Here is a 17,867-nt window from a genome sequence, read left to right as displayed (position 1 = left end):
TTACGCAAGAGCAACGACCAGAGAGGCTGCATGCGACAGATTAAACTGATGCATGTGGTGCAGCTGATAATGTCAAATTGTTCTTTAATCTTGCCACATATTAGACTAATGATGGTCATCATCTAAGGCTGAGCAGATTTTGTAGACTTGTGTTAGTAATGCAAACATTTTGCCAACTGTCCTCTGTTTTGGCAGCCACCTCTTGAGGGTCTCTGTAACAACAATCTGCTGCCACACACACTCTCTCTCTTTCTCTGTGTGCTCTTGGGATTATGGTGCAAAACACAGTATGGGCCAAATAAAAATTAAAATTCTGGGTTAATTTTTCAACAACAGTCAAATATATCATGAGTGAAGACCACTGCGACTTTTGCAGCACCACATAGAGTAGAGCTGCACAGTTAATCAAAAATAGTATCAAATCTACAATATGGCCATGTGTGATATCCAGATAACAGAAGCTGCAATCTTTTGATAAAGGTTAAATGCGTAATGACGCCATCTGACCAACAGACCGTGTTCTCCAGATGTAAGAAAAACTTGTTTTTTGATACAGACCCCTACATATGTCAAATCATCGTGATTTCAATAGTTTTTTTCACTGAAAATGACAATTGTGATGCAAGAAGGATCATTCGCACTAAACATGAGTCATATCAACTTTAGGGAACTTGGCAGATGCAGCAGTTGTTCAGGTTGCTTCAATACTGCCCCGCATGTCCATTTACATTTTTCAAATTCTGACTCTGAACCAGTGAGATTTTTAATGGGATGTGCAGGTTTCACCCAAAAAACATTTCAGTGAGCTGGGAAAGCTGGGGAGGGTTTTGATCCCATCAACTCAAAACATTATGTCATGTTAAAAATGTTCTGAAGCATAGCATGCACCAAAGATTTAAATAAACCAATAAGATAAAGTTTTCTCTCCATTAGCACCTGAAGTTAAAGCTGCTGCTGATTATGGTGCAAAGTTTTAACCCAGGAACGGTACACCATAAAACCCTACAACATGTGCAACGATGTCACCTACACAAAATGAAGCCCTTGAAGCCTACAACTAAGAATGATTTATTATTATTCACTATCCAAGGTAAACCCTGACATACACAGACAGAGAGAAGCACACAGATATCTCTTTACATGACATCTCCCTGTCAGGTGGCATGTCTAAAGGGGGCGAAGGCCAAGAAACCCAAAAGGAGCAGGGACAGCTTATGAATACTGACTAATTACCCATGTAGAGGACAGCAACAGAGTCCTGAACAACTAAGAATCATCATTATTGTGCACTCTTCCAGTGTTCAGTGTAGGATGAATAGTGGGCCTTTGTTTTCACAATATAAAGAGAAGGAAGGAAAACATATGGTATTTCAGGGCATCCTGTCAAGCTACAGTGTGCTGTTGAGTCAATACAGTGGCATGTTAACACAGGTTCACTTTATCAATTAATGGCTAACTATGAAAGATGGTCAACACTGACACCTAGTGACAACAGCGGAACAATTCTGCCCCCCGGAACCTTTCTGTCCGAGCTGGCGCTATCTTCGGAGTTATTAAGAAGGCGGTCCGGGTTAGCCGATGCTAATGCTAAGCTCTAAGGCCGAGGAAGCTAACGTTGTTTACCCACAAAACCAGCTCATTTTGTCGTCGCGAGTCTCGTGTTCTTGTCTGTTTTTTGGTCCGTATGGTGTCTCGCAAGCAGAAGCGGGTGTGGAGATACGTGGAGGAGGGCAGCCTGCTAAAGCTGAAGTCGTACCTGCGGAAGCACCGGGACCTGGACGTGAACTTCTCCCAGGGCAAGAGGGAGAGGGGCCCGCTGCACCTGGCCTGCTGCCTGGGAGACGACGCCGTGCTGCGGCTGCTGCTCGAACACGGAGCCGATGTCCTCCAGAGGGACCGAAAAGGAGACACAGCGTTACACACCGCAGCTAACAGGGCTCTTAAACACGGGAAAACAGGTAACAACGACAGAGGAAGAGGGTGAATTATAAAGGTTAAATGTTAGTTGTTTTACTCTGGCTTTTGTTTTGTTTTTGCTTCAGCCTATGCTGACCTGGTTGTCCCCCTGAAGAAGAGCTGCCCAGAAGCTCTGACTGTTCCCAACAGTGCTGGAGTCACACCTGAAGACCTGCTGAACTGGCTGAGACAGAAAGAGGTGACAAAAGACATTCATATAACGTGAGATGTAACGATGTGATGGTCAGGTGTGTTGGCTGTTACTACAAAGTGTATGGCTGCTAACTAATGGTCATTCAACACTTCACATTTGCCTTTTAACAAGCCCAAATCCTCATCTCTGTTGAAACTATATTTTATTATAGAGCTGAAAGAAGTAGTTGATTAATTGATTGATTGACTCAAAATTGTCTTCAGATATTTAAATTATCAAGATTTTGCCAAATTTGTTTCTAAGCATGACCCCATAAAATACAGAAAAAAATAACATTTCTCAGGATTTGCATTAGTTTCAATCATTATAAACTGAATATCTTTTCTGCTTGTGTGAAAACTCAAGCTCTGGGGAACTGGGTTGGACATTTTATAGACAAAACGAGTAATGAATCAAATTTGACCATGTTAATCATTATTATTACGTTTGAGAGGACATACAAAAGGTTGACACTAGGGAATATTTGGTCATTTTGGTCGAAAAATCTTAAGTAATTTATTTTAATACTAACTGATGTATGTAAATTGACCATTAAGTAACTAAAAGCTGGATACAACACGTATCAATGATTCATGTTGAGTGATTAGCTTATACTATGAAAGATCAACAGTTAAAGTTTGTTAATTTACTTTATACATTCATTTATATGCATCAAGTGGGCAGGGATTCTGTTAAATTAATGTTTTTTCTACATATAAGTTTTTCATGTTGTTAAATCTTTACATCTCGATGACTAATTTGAGTATAAGAACTGTTTTGCTTTCAGAGAAGCTGAATGAACATCAGAATATGTGAATATCAGATCATACCAGTGATTTAGCATGTTTTGGTTGTTTTTTTTGGCATTATTTTAATTTATCATTTAGTACCTCCCAGGTAGCTGTTGTTTTTCATTCATATCAGTGTGGTTTAATGATTTCCTCGTGTTCTTCACAGACTGTGGGAAACATGAGCCGTCCTTCTGAAAGAGACCCTGAGAAGGAGTGGCTGGAGAAGCTGTTTGGTGAATGCGAGGATGAATTCAATGAAACCTTTGGAGTATATGATGGTAAATTTAAACATATCTTTTAATCTTGTCTTTAGTTTCCACTTTCTTTGCTTGAAAGTAACACTGCTGTGTTTGTTTCACAGCCGACGATTATCTTGCTGTTGATGACGATGATGCAGACTTCGGGGACTGGGCTGATCGCATCAGAAGAGAGTATTTCGATAAAAAGCACGCCGAAGCTCAGAGACTGGCTGCGTCGTCCTCTGGGTGGAAAAGAAGGAAGAGCAAACAGGAGAGGGAGCAGGAAGAGCAAAGCAACAGAGAGCTCCATGAGAGGCTGCAGAGGGAGCACGAAGAGTATCTGGCACGAGCGGCGCGTAAAGAAGAAGAGACTCGGCTGGGTAAGAAGCGCAGGTACGAGGAAGGCTGCGCTGCTACTTTTAACGCCGGCTCGTCGGCTGGCAGCGCAAAGCTGGGCTACAACGACATCCCCTGGCCAGCTCCACGAGGAACGGTGCAGGAGATGGTCGATGTGATGCTGCACGGCGTGGACCGAAAGGACGTGCCGGTGTTTCGTAAAATTCTCCGGAAGCAGCAAACGCTGTGGCATCCTGATAAGTTTGCCCAGAGATGTGAAGCTCGGTTGGAGGAGAAGGACAAGCAGAGGATCCTGGACACGGTCACAGCTCTGTCACAGGAGCTCAACAGACTGGCCCAGAGTCTGAGGACTTGAACTGATGCAAATCATATGTTGTATGATTTCTATAAATAATTGTAAACTCTGTAAGCTGGGATGCACCAATCCACTCTTCCTCCCATACAGCTAGCTAAGTTGGCATTGGACCGTTTTTTTTTTACGTCAGTATTGTAACGGTGCAAAGACAAAAGTAGTTACATTAATGTGAAATAAACAGTCCAGCTCAGTCTCGATCATTTGTTGTCTTTTTATTTCCAGTGTTTCTGTCCTCAGACCTTCATCAGCTGACATCCATTCATATGAACAGCACCAGTAGCATTTATGTAAATATAAACCCGACCCCCGGCAAAAACACAAATCAGAGCTGGCAGCGCCTCTTTGCATGCATTCAAATTAAAGCTTGAGTGCAAACAACACATACTGAGCTCCTCCTTGAAAACCTTAATCATATGTATACAACTAAGCAAAAGCTGCAGTTATTCATACTGTCTGACATCACCACACACACCAAGAGGTTCTAACTATGGCCTGGTTTCATTGAAGTGCTTTTGTCCACAGGGGACGCAAGAATCAAGTTCCTTGAAGCTGTTTAATGCAGAAAAGGTACTAGGGGGGCTCTAATGCATGCATGTTCCTCAGGTGTGTGCTCCAGCAGCAGCAAAGGTGAATCTCCTCAATGCAACATTTTGAGTTTTTATTTAACCTTTATTGCTCTTACTTATCCAGGGGAAAGTTCTTGTTTTCCAGACTCATACAGCTGAATTTCGATCTCAGTCTGATCAGTAAGCAATCGAGGCTTGCTTGCTCAAGGGCAAACCGATGGTGATAATGCACAGATGCATCCATCCAGTCCAGGAACTGAGCCGGCAACTCTTCTTGGTCATGACCCCCTGATCACCTCTGCCCCTTGAAGTCGATCACTTCTGTTCCCAGTGTGTGTAACAAAAACAAGTTGTGTAAAAAACAACTGTGTGAAGAAAGTTAATGTAATTCAATGTGGTGACCTCAATCTGATCCGATTGATATTTTGATGATGTGAGTTTGAATTTTCAGGATTAAGACATCAGAAATAATTCCAACAGAGTGTTTCTATTTACAGCTTGATTTAAAAAAGAATAAAAGTCATAACATCCTTGGTCCTGTAAGCCTGAGTGGCATTGTGTTGAGTCATGTGAGTCTGCTACCGGCAGAGCGGCATATTGTGTCTTTACAAGATGCTCGTGCGGGTTTATTAAAACGTCCATTAAAAGGGATAATGAGATTTTTTTTTCCTTAAACATGCCTTAATTAACACGCATGCATAAAATACCCCAAATAAAGGAATTCACACACAAAGAAGGGCAGATGGTCGGCCCGCTTTCAGTGATGGAACAGAATATGAAGATGCGCTGGTTGCCAGGTTTGTGAGTTAACCCCCTTTCTAGAGAAGAGTGCCCTTCACTAGTTTAAGTTAAAACAGACAAAAGAGTCAACCAAGTTGTTTGTTGCCCAAATCTATTTTATTGCTTTTACCTGAAAAATAAAATTAAAGTATCCTTTTGTATAATAGTCCTCCTTTGCCTGGAATCATTTGGAAAATAGTCTGAATCTTTGGGAGCAGGTCGGACAGCTCTCACATTGGAAAAAGGATATATTCAATCTCAATGAGATGCCTAATGATGGTCTGTCAAAGCACACATTTGCTGATAAAATCATAATACAGAATAGGCCATGGTCGGGGTGCCTAAACTTTTCCCTGTGGAATGGACCGGAGCAAACACTGAAGGTGTTAAGATGCAAAATAGTTCTATATGTGAGCCCCAAGAGGCAAGTGACAAAATACAGCCTGATCGAAGTGTGTTATAATTTGTTTTCTCTCCTTTGTTCATGACAAAATGCATAACATATGAAATAAATGTTTTGCCTTTTGAATATTGTATATCCATTCTTGAATAGAAAAGTCATTATCATGTCTCACAAGCCCTTTGTTTCAGCTGCAAGAGCTCTAGTCTGCTTCATGATGTTAAGATTTTCATTTCAAATGAGTTACAATGCTTGCATGAATGGAAAATAAGTCTTTGTTGTTTATATTACATGTTATTTCAATTTTCAAACTTGAATTTACATTTGAATATTGCTCTTAAAATACTTAATGTCAAACAACTAATTTTTGACTCAAATATATCATATAATATAATGTGAAAAATATATAATGATCTTTTAAAATAAGATTTTGATTTGTAAGTGTACATAACCGTAGGAATTGGGTTTCCTACATATGTATAGGCTCAAGAGCATCGCAGAACTGATGTTGGACAGATGATTCGTGCCCTCAGCTGTGTCTGTCCACCCCTACATCGAGGCAAACTCGAACGTTTCCGCGGCTGTAACCAAACCTGGCAACCCGGAGACGCAATCTGTGTCAATTGCCGGGCGACGTAGCGCGAATAAAGGCCGTGGTCTATTTCTGACTGTGGCTTATTTTAACGCGAGGCTGCCTTCAGCCCCATTTGTCTGCATGGCGGGTTGATGGTTTATCTCTCCGGTTCTGCCTCTCCTGTTGCTCGCTCCTGTCCGGCCCGCGTCGCGTCGTCTCCCGTGTGTTTTTTTTTCCTTTCTATCCGCGCGGCGGTGATGATGACAGGTGTTCAAGGTAAAGCGCCCACAGGATGACGCTTTTCTGTCTCGTCGCTCGGTGCAGAAGGTGCATCGCCGTCAGGGAGGCTTCCGTCTTTGTTTTCAGTTTGGTTTTTCACTAGACGTCGGAAGATTTTTTGTTTTGTTTTGTTTTGTTTTGTTCTTTTTGTTGTTGTTGTTGCTGGAGACAAAAAGCGATGCGACGCGTATAGAGACGGAATGAGAGACAGGTCTCCCCTCTGAACGTCACCGTTAGCGGACGTAATTAATCCTCGGGGGTGATGTTAATTGGTTAAGGGGGTTAAAGCCACGCGACGACTCGGGGTGAATATTGTGATGTCCTATTTTTTCCTCTGCTGGTGAACGGCTCGTTGTGCAGGTTCAGTAGGCTACAGGCAGATTATCACCAGGCGGAGGAGGAGGAGGAGGAGGAGGAGGTCTGTGTGGCAGATAAAGATGGTGTTTCGGAGTGAGGAGATGTGCTTGGCGCAATTGTTCCTGCAGTCCGGCTCTGAATATGACTGCATCAGCGAGCTGGGGGAGCTGGGGCTGGTCGAGTTCCGAGATGTGAGTAGAAAAAGGGGCAGGAGCACTCATATATATATATATATATATATTTTTTTTTTCCATTTTTCTAAAGTCTGCGCGCCCCTAAAAATAGGCCCAAACGTGTATGTCACTGTAATAAAGGTGTCATGATGGACCCTTGTGGCTGCACATTGCGGTATAACCTGCAGCCACCTGACCTGTGGTGCTCCTCTGGTTTCAGCTCAACCCGAGTGTCAGCTCGTTCCAGCGGCGCTTCGTCAGCGAAATCAAGAGATGCGAGGAGATGGAGAGGATTCTGGGTAAGACAGCAGCAAGCAGCGGCACCTGGGGAGGGTTCATCGTCATGTGACCGGGAAGCACACACCTGGACAGATGTGTGTGTGTGTGTGGGGGGGGGGGGGGTAGTTTATTATCAGGGTACGGAAGTGTGTTCTGTAATAATGGTTCCCTTGGAGCTTTAGATGATGCACCCTCTGACACCCCAGCATTAATTACCAGGAAACAAACCATCAGCATGTTTTCTGTGTGTGTGTGTGTGTGTGTGTGTACGCAGGCTACCTCTTGAGGGAGATCCAAAAGGCGAACATAGCTGTTCCAGAGGAGGATGAGAGCCCGCTCGCTCCTCCCCCCAGACAAGTCCTTGAGATCATGGTAAGTGTCAGTTTAATCCACACATTTACATAAAGGTGCCCGTGTAGCAGTGGCGGACTCCGAGTGTTTGAGGCGCAGGGGCGGAAGAAATACAGAGGGGCACCAGCGCGCAGAAAAAGTGATACCTTTCGAATCCAGTCTCGGTCAGATTCTGGGTTCACATGCGTGGTGGTGTTCTGGTTCTGCCCACATTCAGATGTACACTTTACCTGTGTCATCTTTTTCATCGAACTCTGCAATGAAACTGGTTTTTCTTGGTGATGTTTGGTGTCTTTGGAAAACTGGGAGATCACTTCTAGATAAAATCTCTGCAGGAAACGAACCGCGGTTTAGTTTCCGGCTGCCTGCACTCTGCCAGCTTTAGCGCCTCCATGTAATCATCAGTAATGGAGGATGAGAGAGACGTCCAGACTGATCCATTGTGTCGCTGACTTTCATGTTCCTTTCAGCATGTGGCCCATCATTGCGTCATTTTTCCTACTTATTTGTTAGTTTTTCTGACCGACTGCTACAGAATAAGTAGCACACATGCTGGAGAATGATTAGCAGGAGTTGTTTATATGCTACAGTAGTCTGGTTAACATGCAGGCTTCACTAAACTGGGAGAAAAGTTCATACCAGACATGTGACAAGCCTCAGGCAAGTAGTGCCAACTTCCTGTGGGGAAAGTCAAGTCACAGGTTGGGTCAAGTCCTCAGTGAAGCCCTCTCCAGGATACTGCAGTCTGACCGGCAGAATCTGGTCTTTGTAAAGACAGGATACAAGGTAGTACGATTTAAAGCTTTCTTGCAGCACTGACGGTAATACCGTTGTGTCTAGATCAACCAGTCATCACTGGTTTTACGCCCTGAAGTTTGTTTCAAAGGTAAATCATCTCACTGAGCAAATCAATAAAGACTGGTTCATCCTCTACAGTTTCTGAAGATGCAGCTGCAGGCAACCGGTGAGCTGGTCGTGTCACACTGAATTGTTTGAAGTGTTTTGTTTCTTTGGAAAAAACCTGCAAGTAGGCTGAGGTGAAGAGGAAAAATACTGGGACAACTGCCAATCCTGCTTTGGATGTCAGTGATATAAAATGAATGGTTTTTCAATTTAGAATCAAAAACCTGACACCCCTGTTGACTAATAATGACTCAAGTGGCTAATTGACCTAACCTGTTCCATAGGTATGAAAATAAATGGAATGTGTATCATAATTATTGTTATTTAACAAGATAAATGTAATCACACAAAAGACAAATACATTTACAAAACCCTATTAAAGTCTTCTCACTCAAAACAATATTTGATCCTCATTGCTTTCTAAACAGTAGAATCCCGACAGCCAGACTAAAAGACAAGTCATTCAAGTCATCACGTCTCAAGTCCCCATCTCTGGTTCATGCAGGCGTCTGAAACAAGGATAAGAATGCACAACGTATCACCAGAATACTGACCATAACTGGAGTACTAGTGTGCATATGACTTTCCTTTTGTATTGTTATTTTATTCAGTTACATTTTTTATAAAAAACTATATCTTTAGATCCTGAGAGTTACTTTTGTCATTTCATGTTGCATATAAAAAATATGTTAGAAAAACATACAGTTATATTTGACCTTTTTGTGTCGGGCCAGGAATGACAAAACACTGTAAACACATAAAGTCCAAAGTAAAGTGATCCATTCGACCTACATGACCCATTTTGGCAGAAAGTTTGTTGCAATTACGTTCATCTGGAGGGTTTTTGTCTACCCTATGTGGATTAAGCAACCTATCTATCTTACTACAGTGAATATATTTGATGTTTTTAAAAAAAAGTGTCCTAAGCTGCCGCTCGCTCTGTGCTGACGTTCAGGAGCAGCTCCAGCGGCTGGAGATGGAGCTCAGCGAGGTGGCCCGAAACAAAGAGAAGCTGCAGAGGAACCTCCTGGAGCTCACCGAGTACACGCACATGCTGAAGATCACGCGGACCTTCATACACAGCCGCTCCAGAGTGAGTGTGTTTCCATTCAGCTCCACATTATCACACGGACACACACACGCACACACACACACACACACACACTGACCGACTGTCACACGCTGCTTTTATTTTCCACAAACCAGCTCCAGCACATCTCAGGCCTCAAGATGCTTCCCCGCACCTCTTGTTTTCTTATCACTGACGCGTTTTTTGTTTCACCGGGTGACAGAGGTGGAACTAGTGCCGACTTTAATTAATGGCTCGGCCGCGATGCAGCTGTTACCAGCAGCACCTGACTCATCCAGGCCGCCGCGTTTAAACAAAAAAAAAGCGACACAGCGACAATGAGAAGACGTGAGACTAAACATCACATTCCAGCAGGTTAAAGTCACGTCGGCTTTGTGTAGATCAGAACCATGTAAAGGCACAATTAACTGTAAGCTGTCGTGAATGAAACATGCTCCTTTTTATAATTAGCATGAGGCTCTTGGTCCCCAGTATGAAGAATTCCCCACGATGGAGACGGACTCGGTGACGGGATGCACCGGCATGCAAAGACTCGGAGCCAAGCTGGGGTGAGCTGCAAAAACGTGACATTTACCCCCGTGAAGCAGGACATTAAGAGTATCTAGATTAGGAAATGAACCCTCAAACCTGATGCGACCTCTCCTGGCTGTAGGTTCGTGTCGGGCCTCATCCAGCGGGTGAAGGTGGAGGCCTTCGAGCGCATGTTGTGGAGAGTGTGTAAAGGCTACACCATCCTCAGCTACGCGGAGGTGGATGAGAACCTTGCTGATCTCGACACGGTGAGTCAGACTGGACAGAGACGTTTGAATCGGGAGGTTATGATTGACGCGAGGCTTTATGTAAGTCCAACAATCTGACACACTTCATCCACAAGGAAGAGGTTCAAGTAGCTTGTTCCCCTTTTTTGATTGGCAAAATAGACAGATTTGTGAAGCTTTAACCTCACAAATCTGCTCGATCTTTTTTTTAATTTTATTCATGCTTTTAGAAAAGAGCAATATAAAACAGATTAGTAGATATTTTTAGCCGACTGTTGCTGGCTGAAATGAAGAACATCACCGAAGCAGGTCAGAGCTTCTGTAGATAAAGTCGGTAATGGCTGAAATGTCAGCGTCTGCTCCCCGGTGTTCTCTGCAGCAGGCATCTGCATTCAGCCAAAGACTGCTTGTAAATACATGTAAAAGACACATCTATGGCAGCCGAGAGCACTTGTTCTTGCAGTGATTATTTTTGATAACCTATTTGAAGATCATTATTACAATGATGTTGTCATTTGAGTATGATATAGCTTGTTTTGCTCATGGGTTGATTTATCTGGAGATAACAAAAGGCCAATTTCTTGAGATAACGAGATAATTTATCAGCTCGGTCGGCAGATGTGTAAGCAGCTGGAAATGCTTTCATCATCCATGCTGTGTAGAGACAGGGCAGAATCAAACAATAAGGCTTACATACAGATGTGTTACTGTTCATTTGGCTAAAGAGTTCTTTTTGTTGGCACAAAGAACAATAACTACTCACACTGGATTAAGGTAAAGTACGGGGCTCGATGAGTAACAGCGTGCTTCATCTGTGTTGTTTCAGGGCGAGATTAGCAAAAGCGTTGTGTTTCTCATCTCCTTCTGGGGAGACCAGATCGGACAGAAAGTTCAAAAGATCTGCGATTGGTAAGAGCGACGCCATCACATGACTGCACCTTCCTGCACCTGTGCTCATTCTCCTTCAATACCTGCATACTTGCCTGTCTATGTCGCCCTCAGCTACCACTGCCACCTTTATCCCCACCCTGAGAATGACGAGGAGCGGGCCGATGTGCTGGACAGCTTACGGACACGCATCCAAGACCTCAACAACGTAGGGCTCGAGAAACGTTCGACACACATACACGTTCTCAGTGAGTCTGTGCTAACTGGCGTGTTCCTCCAGGTGCTGCACCGCACTGAGGACTACCTGAGGCAGGTTCTGCAGAAGGCGTCGGAGTCGGCCTACACCTGGGTGGTGCAGGTGAAAAAGATGAAGGCCATCTACCACATCCTGAACCTCTGCAGCTTCGACGTCACCAACAAGTGTCTGATCGCCGAGGTGTGGTGTCCCGTCAGTGACCTGGCAAACCTGCGGGGGGCTCTGGAAGAGGGCTCGGTGAGTAAGAGGAAGACGTGTCAGGGCTGATTATTCTGTGATCAGGATGAAATATCAAATCAAATACAGCATTTTCTAATTTTCGAGGGAGGGCGATCCAAGCTAGTTCTGCCAAAGACCCCCTTAGATCTGACATTCAAATATTGTGCACAGGTCCAGAGTCCAGGCTTAAGGCTGCATTCAGACCAACTCAGGCAGTGGAGTGATTAGTGTAGGAGTCTTCATTTGGTCGGTGAACTCCGCCTGGAAAGAGCTCAGTTTCTGTGTCCCAGCTCCAGAGAGGCTTTATCCATCCGCAGCAAGTTTGTGTTCCTCCTTCAATGCCGGTGCGTTCCCCTGGCAGCACGGTGTTGTTTGAGGCACCAAGCAACACGATAGAAACTCTGGGCGATTTCGGCGGACCTCTGAAGTGTTGTGCATGTGTCTTTTTGTTGCCCTACGTGACAGCGTCTGTTTCACCCTGACAGAGAGTGTGTCATGTCAAGCAACAGCTTCCGTAGATAAGAGAGGCTGTAAGCTTTATTTATAATGTCATTTCATACATTTAGTGAAAACTGCATTCACAACAATACTGTTTACCAGCTCGTGGCCTGTGTGATTGGGGGATGCTGGGTCGCTTTTCTACAAAAGATGATTCTTTTTCGACTTTTCACTGCAGGCGACCCCTGTGATCTTCGCAGACGCAGCCTTAAACCCACTATACACACTCAAAATTAATAAGAGGACTGGTGTTTTTTGCCGCAACACCTAATTTTGTCTCAATAGGGCTTGGTTATATTTCTCGTTTTTGTCTATCTCGCTTGTTAAGCACCTTGTAACTCTGGTTTTGAAGGAAATAACAATCTACCTTCTTACATTTGATCTGATGCACCAGAGCGGCCTCTCGTGACACAAAGCAACAATGTCGCCGCCTGATTTCATAGCCTTAGAAATGAATTCAGCAGTAAGAAAACAACCTTTTTTTCAGAGGGGTGTTTGCCCTCTTGAGCTAATTATAAGACTCATTTTTTGCCTCTTAATTGAATTGCCGTTGCTTATCAGCTGCTAGGGGCTGTAGCTGCGTCCCTAAGACGTGTTTGTCATTCTCTCGCATCGATACTGGCAGCAGGCGTTTGGGATGACTCCCTGTCCCGAGCCACTCCATCTGTTGTATTTTGTTTTGTTTTGGTTTGGTTTTTTTTGCATTATTGGCTGCATCATTTGTTGTTGCCACAGTTAGTGTTTACTTCAGTATATGCCAGCAAATCCTTCTGCGTATATGGCTGCATGCTTGGCTGTTTTCAGATGAGATTTCTCGCCCAGAGCGCGCTAGAGACGAACTTTCCGCTCAGTGAACCGCTCAAACCTGTGAATGTTTGACACGGGATCCAGAAAAAGCTTCTCGATGTGCCAGCGGTTGATACATCACTGATTTCCGTGGTGTCCTTTTTTTTTCCAACAGAGAAAAGGTGATGCCACCGTGCCGTCCTTCGTGAACCGCATCCCGAGCACCGACACTCCGCCCACGCTGTTGAGAACCAACAAGTTCACATCCGGCTTTCAGAGCATCGTGGAGGCTTACGGGGTGGGGGACTATCGCGAGGTAAGCCCAGGTAAGAACTCACACTCCGTCCTCTACAGAACAAACGTATTCTTTAGTGTTTCTCTCTCTGGAGAAGTCCGTCAAGAACGGCATGTTTCTCTCACTGGCAGCTCCCTACACCATCATCACGTTCCCCTTCCTGTTTGCTGTGATGTTCGGCGACCTCGGCCACGGGATGGTAATGAGCCTCTTCGCCTTGTGGATGGTGCTGACGGAAAAGAATCAGAAGAAGAAGCGGTCCAGTAATGAGGTAGGAACGAGCCGCCCCAATCATCCATAATGCAGAGACCGATGGCAGTAAATTAGTTTAAGCTGATAGCGGCGTCTCTGTCGGTCCTAGATATGGGCGACGTTCTTCAGCGGACGTTACATCATCCTGATGATGGGGCTCTTCTCCATTTACACCGGCCTGATATACAATGACTGTTTCTCCAAGTCCCTCAACATATTCGGCTCTGGCTGGAGCGTTAAGGCCATGTTCACTAATCAGCAGTGGACGTGAGTTATCAGGAAATAAAACGCACTCTGAAAACAGAATCGTGGTTTATGTGTTGATGTGTTTTTATGACTGATGCGCACCTCTCTTTCACATCGCAGAAACAAAACCCTCCAAACAAACGCTCTGCTCACATTAGACCCTAATGTCAGCGGTGTTTTCAGCGGTCCGTATCCATTTGGCATCGATCCTGTGAGTAAATGCACTCAGATGTTACTCTCCTGACATAATTGGACTCATCCTCGTATCATTTGCGCTGAGACGCTTTTTAATATGCCATCAGATCTGGAACATGGCGGTGAACCGACTGTCCTTCCTCAACTCCTACAAGATGAAGATGTCAGTTGTTATCGGGGTCATCCACATGAGCTTTGGAGTGGTGCTGAGTGTCTTCAATCACCTGTGAGTGAGAAGTACCTTGCACTTTTACTTATCAGCCTCCATCAGTGTCAGGCATGTCACAATCTGACCTGCCGCTGCATAGAAAAAGTCAGAGAACCACCAAAGTCATTAGTATTCCACATGACAGTACCAAATCCCATTACAATCTTTTAGATAGTTGCTGAGATATACATATATAGAGAGCAGTGCTGCTAGTGTGGCTAAAAACCCATCAGTCAGCCGTGCTACATGCCACTGGGTGACATATCCCTTCTTTTCCATGACCATAGGCACTGTAGTTTATGTTTGAGTCAATCCCACATAATCCCACTGCCATAAATACTTTCTAGAGCGCCAGAACTGCTTCTAAGAATAGTCCCCCAACAAAAACAGTTTACTGCCGATTTAGTTATATTTACAAGAGAACTGCAGCGCCCAGCTGTTCATGGGAATTATTCTGATGTATGTTCTCGGTAGAGTCCAGTGGACTCAAGGCTGAGAGCCGCAGACTGGAGGGAAAAGTCAGAAAGATTTCCGGATGAAGATATCTGTTCTGTTAATGGGATTAATTGATGATAACGTGGAAATATCTCATACAGAACTTCCATCTACATATCATTTTTTTTAAAACCATGTTGTTGTTTGTTAATTAAGGTGCCTGATCATTAATATCATGGACTTATAACTTTCTTTACTCCCATCGTTTGTTGTCTCCCTTCAGGCACTTCCGACAGAAATTCAATGTCTACCTGCTGTTTCTTCCTGAGCTGCTCTTCCTGCTCTGTCTCTTCGGTTACCTGGTCTTCATGATTTTCTACAAGTGGCTGGCGTATGGCGCACGGGACTCCAGCCAGGCTCCAAGCATCCTCATCCACTTCATCAACATGTTCGTCATGCAGGGGAAGGACATGACTCCTCTCTACCCGGGACAGGTATGTGTTTGACGATTGTATCGTCTGAAAAAAAAAAAAAGAATTTCGATCCCCGTTAACGCACGTTTGTTATCTTGATCCAACAGACTGGGCTGCAGATCTTCTTAGTCCTGATAGCGATGCTGTCAGTCCCTGTGATGCTGTTAGGAAAACCTCTCTACTTGTACTGGCTGTACCGAGGAGGCAAAGGCCTGCGCAGGCGCAGAGTAGGTCTCATCACCAGATTCAAAACATGGTCACACGCGCAATGTAATGAGCTTTGGTTTCATCTGTCAGTAACATCATTGCTGTCGCGTCACCTCAGGGTTATGAGAGGGTGAGGCGTGTAAGTGAGGACGACAATTCCACAACACCGTCCTACGAGGAGGATGAAGAGGAGGGGCTTGATGAAGTGACCAGCAGAGAAGCTCTCCCCAAAGAGGTCAGAGGTCCACCACTATCCTGCCTTCACATGTTCAATACATTTTTAAAGGACAACTTCTCACTTCAAAACAGCGTCCTAAATGACTGAATTTTCATTTTTGGGTGGACTGTTCCTTTAAACTTCATCTCCTTAGTATGAATATGATGTGACATCTTACTTTTTTTTTTTTTTTTTTTTTTTAACTGATTTGCAGTTTGACTTTGCGGACGTGCTCCTGTACCAGGCCATCCACACCATAGAGTACTGCCTGGGCTGCATCTCCAACACCGCATCGTACCTGCGTCTCTGGGCGCTCAGCCTGGCCCACGCCCGTGAGTACAGACCTCTTCTTCTTCTTCTGCTTTGAACACTTTCCTTTGCAAATTGATTTACTGTTTGTGTTGCTTCAGAGTTGTCGGAGGTGTTGTGGTCCATGGTGATGCGCCTGGGCCTGAGGATCACCACGCGAGTCGGGGTGGTGTTTCTGGTCCCCGTGTTCGGCCTCTTCGCCATGCTCACCGTCTCCATCCTGCTGGTGATGGAAGGTCTGTCGGCGTTCCTTCACGCCCTCCGACTTCACTGGTGAGTGTCATTGCACCGACCGCTCCCGACGTTCACAGTCATCCCTCTGTTCAAGGATATAACATAAACATTGTGATGTGAGACTAAAACATCAGGAAGGATTGTGTCCACTGAAATTAGCCCATTATTTTCTCTGTGAACTGATGAAGCTTTTGGTCGATTATGTGTAAGAAAATAGTGGGAAATTACAATCACAGTCTCCCAAAATTAGAGGTGATGACTTCAAAATTCCTTGTTTTGTTTGGAATGAAAGTCCCAAAACCAACAGACATTCAATTTCCTATTAAATAAGACAAATATCCGGCAAATATCAACTTTGGACAGGCTGCGGGGGGATCTGAGGCGTTGTTGCCTTGAAGTGTCACTCCAACAATTGATCCGTCACCAAAACAACACGACATCTATTATGTTCTATTAGCATCCATTAGGCAGCTTATCCTTTCAGCTAATGTACAGTTATTACGCTATAGTCTCAATCAAAACTTTTCCTACTTTGTAAGACCGGGTGATTCAGGTCATTTTCTGAACTTTCCTTGACTGTTCTTGATGAGTTAAATAGACGTAAAGCCTTTTTTAATTATCGCACGCCGAGTCTTTCAAATGTACTTTCATCATTAAGATTGAGACGCACGCTTTAATTTCAGGGTGGAGTTTCAGAACAAGTTCTACCACGGGACCGGTGTCAAGTTCGTGCCCTTCGACTTCTCCCTCCTGCCCTCCGTTTTCGAACAAGACGGCCTGCTTTAAAAACTACGGACCCTGAAGCGCTGCACACGGGCGGAGGGCAGACTTTCTATGATCGGGACGGATGCCGGAAGCAGGAAGAATTCACACTGTGATAAACGACAACAAACCTTCAAGACAATGGATTGAAGCTCACTCTTGTAGCAACGTTTTTCACCATGACAATTTTTAAAAGTGTTCTCGGCTGTGCTGACTGCCTTACTACTGTACCCAGCAGACCTCTGAGTATACAGAGGCTCAAAAATTTCCTCTCGTTCCGTTCATGATTTGAGTTTTGTGGGCGAGATGTCGCTCGGCACTACTTGTCACACCAGTTGAGTGGATCTTTCATTTTGCTTTGTGCTGTGTAAACTGGTTTTGTATGATTTACGACATGGTATTTAAAATAAACAAGTTATACAGTGCAATGTAAAGTTCAAATATGTTACAACTATTGAAGTTCATATCAAGCATCCTGATGTAGTGCCATAGAGATTTATTTCGGATGATGATATGAAGATGCCTTTGGGGTTTTTTTCCGTGATGAGAGAAATCCCGCAGGCATCGAAATCTAAAGAAAGGATAAAAAAAAAACTTTACAACCCTTTTTTTGTGAGGCATAATGTCACAAAGCACTTTGCAGAAATGATTGTACAATGAAAAGTTTTCACTTTTGACTGTGATGATGCCAAATGAAAATAATCCTCAACCGTTAGCTATTTGCTTATTTACTTATTAGCGCATTTATTTCAAGTTAACCTCCCCTGTAATCGATAGGAAAAATATCAGATACTCCAGAAAAAAAAAAGAAAAAAAAATCAAGAAGCCTTAGGTCTTTCTTTGATGATACTGCTCGTTGCGTTCGTTAATGATGATTAATCATGGTATTTATTTAAATTATTGTCTGTACAAGAGTCTAATATTTTACCATTTTGATGTGTTGAATAAAGGTTTCAAGAAACGCAAGCATATACAGCTACGGTGCC

At 44.0% G+C, this 17,867-nt stretch overlaps 2 protein-coding genes across 6 annotated transcripts; both read left to right on the top strand.

Annotated features, from left to right (window-relative positions):
* The first annotated feature begins 1,544 nt into the window (after nt 1-1,544).
* Nucleotides 1,545-4,089, top strand: nfkbil1 (nuclear factor of kappa light polypeptide gene enhancer in B-cells inhibitor-like 1). Its single transcript, XM_037116679.1, has 4 exons — nt 1,545-1,958; nt 2,043-2,155; nt 3,107-3,218; nt 3,302-4,089. The coding sequence occupies exons 1-4, from the start codon at nt 1,685-1,687 to the stop codon at nt 3,889-3,891; spliced, it is 1,089 nt and encodes a 362-aa protein (XP_036972574.1). The 5' UTR covers nt 1,545-1,684; the 3' UTR covers nt 3,892-4,089.
* Nucleotides 4,090-5,350: 1,261 nt separating this feature from the next.
* Nucleotides 5,351-17,856, top strand: atp6v0a2a (ATPase H+ transporting V0 subunit a2a). Of its 5 annotated transcripts, none has more exons than XM_037116674.1 (21): nt 5,351-6,487; nt 6,851-7,038; nt 7,241-7,319; nt 7,574-7,671; nt 9,509-9,646; nt 10,115-10,191; nt 10,296-10,422; nt 11,228-11,310; nt 11,404-11,497; nt 11,570-11,782; nt 13,224-13,374; nt 13,475-13,614; nt 13,705-13,862; nt 13,962-14,052; nt 14,144-14,262; nt 14,963-15,173; nt 15,260-15,379; nt 15,478-15,594; nt 15,791-15,908; nt 15,987-16,158; nt 16,803-17,856. In XM_037116674.1, the coding sequence occupies exons 1-21, from the start codon at nt 6,364-6,366 to the stop codon at nt 16,903-16,905; spliced, it is 2,721 nt and encodes a 906-aa protein (XP_036972569.1). In that variant the 5' UTR covers nt 5,351-6,363; the 3' UTR covers nt 16,906-17,856. The 5 variants fall into 5 exon arrangements, with proteins under 5 accessions (XP_036972569.1, XP_036972568.1, XP_036972571.1 ...); XM_037116673.1 differs by having other exon boundaries at nt 10,094-10,191; XM_037116676.1 differs by having other exon boundaries at nt 5,352-6,732; nt 10,094-10,191.
* The last annotated feature ends 11 nt before the right edge of the window (nt 17,857-17,867 follow it).

The sequence above is a fragment of the Acanthopagrus latus genome, chromosome 12 (assembly GCF_904848185.1).
Source record: "Acanthopagrus latus isolate v.2019 chromosome 12, fAcaLat1.1, whole genome shotgun sequence".
NCBI lineage: Eukaryota > Metazoa > Chordata > Actinopteri > Spariformes > Sparidae > Acanthopagrus > Acanthopagrus latus.
Note: the sequence above shows the minus strand (reverse complement) of the source record. Positions and strands in the feature narration are given on the sequence as shown.

Coding starts and splice junctions, on each gene's coding strand:
- atp6v0a2a (XM_037116673.1), top strand. CDS start 6,364: ATGGTTTATCTCTCCGGTTCTGCCTCTCCTGTTGCTCGCTCCTGTCCG. Junction 15,174..15,259: donor CTCCTCTCTACCCGGGACAG/GTATGTGTTTGA, acceptor TTGATCCAACAG/ACTGGGCTGCAGATCTTCTT. Junction 15,380..15,477: donor AAGGCCTGCGCAGGCGCAGA/GTAGGTCTCATC, acceptor GCGTCACCTCAG/GGTTATGAGAGGGTGAGGCG.
- nfkbil1 (XM_037116679.1), top strand. CDS start 1,685: ATGGTGTCTCGCAAGCAGAAGCGGGTGTGGAGATACGTGGAGGAGGGC. Junction 1,959..2,042: donor TCTTAAACACGGGAAAACAG/GTAACAACGACA, acceptor TTTTTGCTTCAG/CCTATGCTGACCTGGTTGTC. Junction 3,219..3,301: donor AACCTTTGGAGTATATGATG/GTAAATTTAAAC, acceptor TTTGTTTCACAG/CCGACGATTATCTTGCTGTT.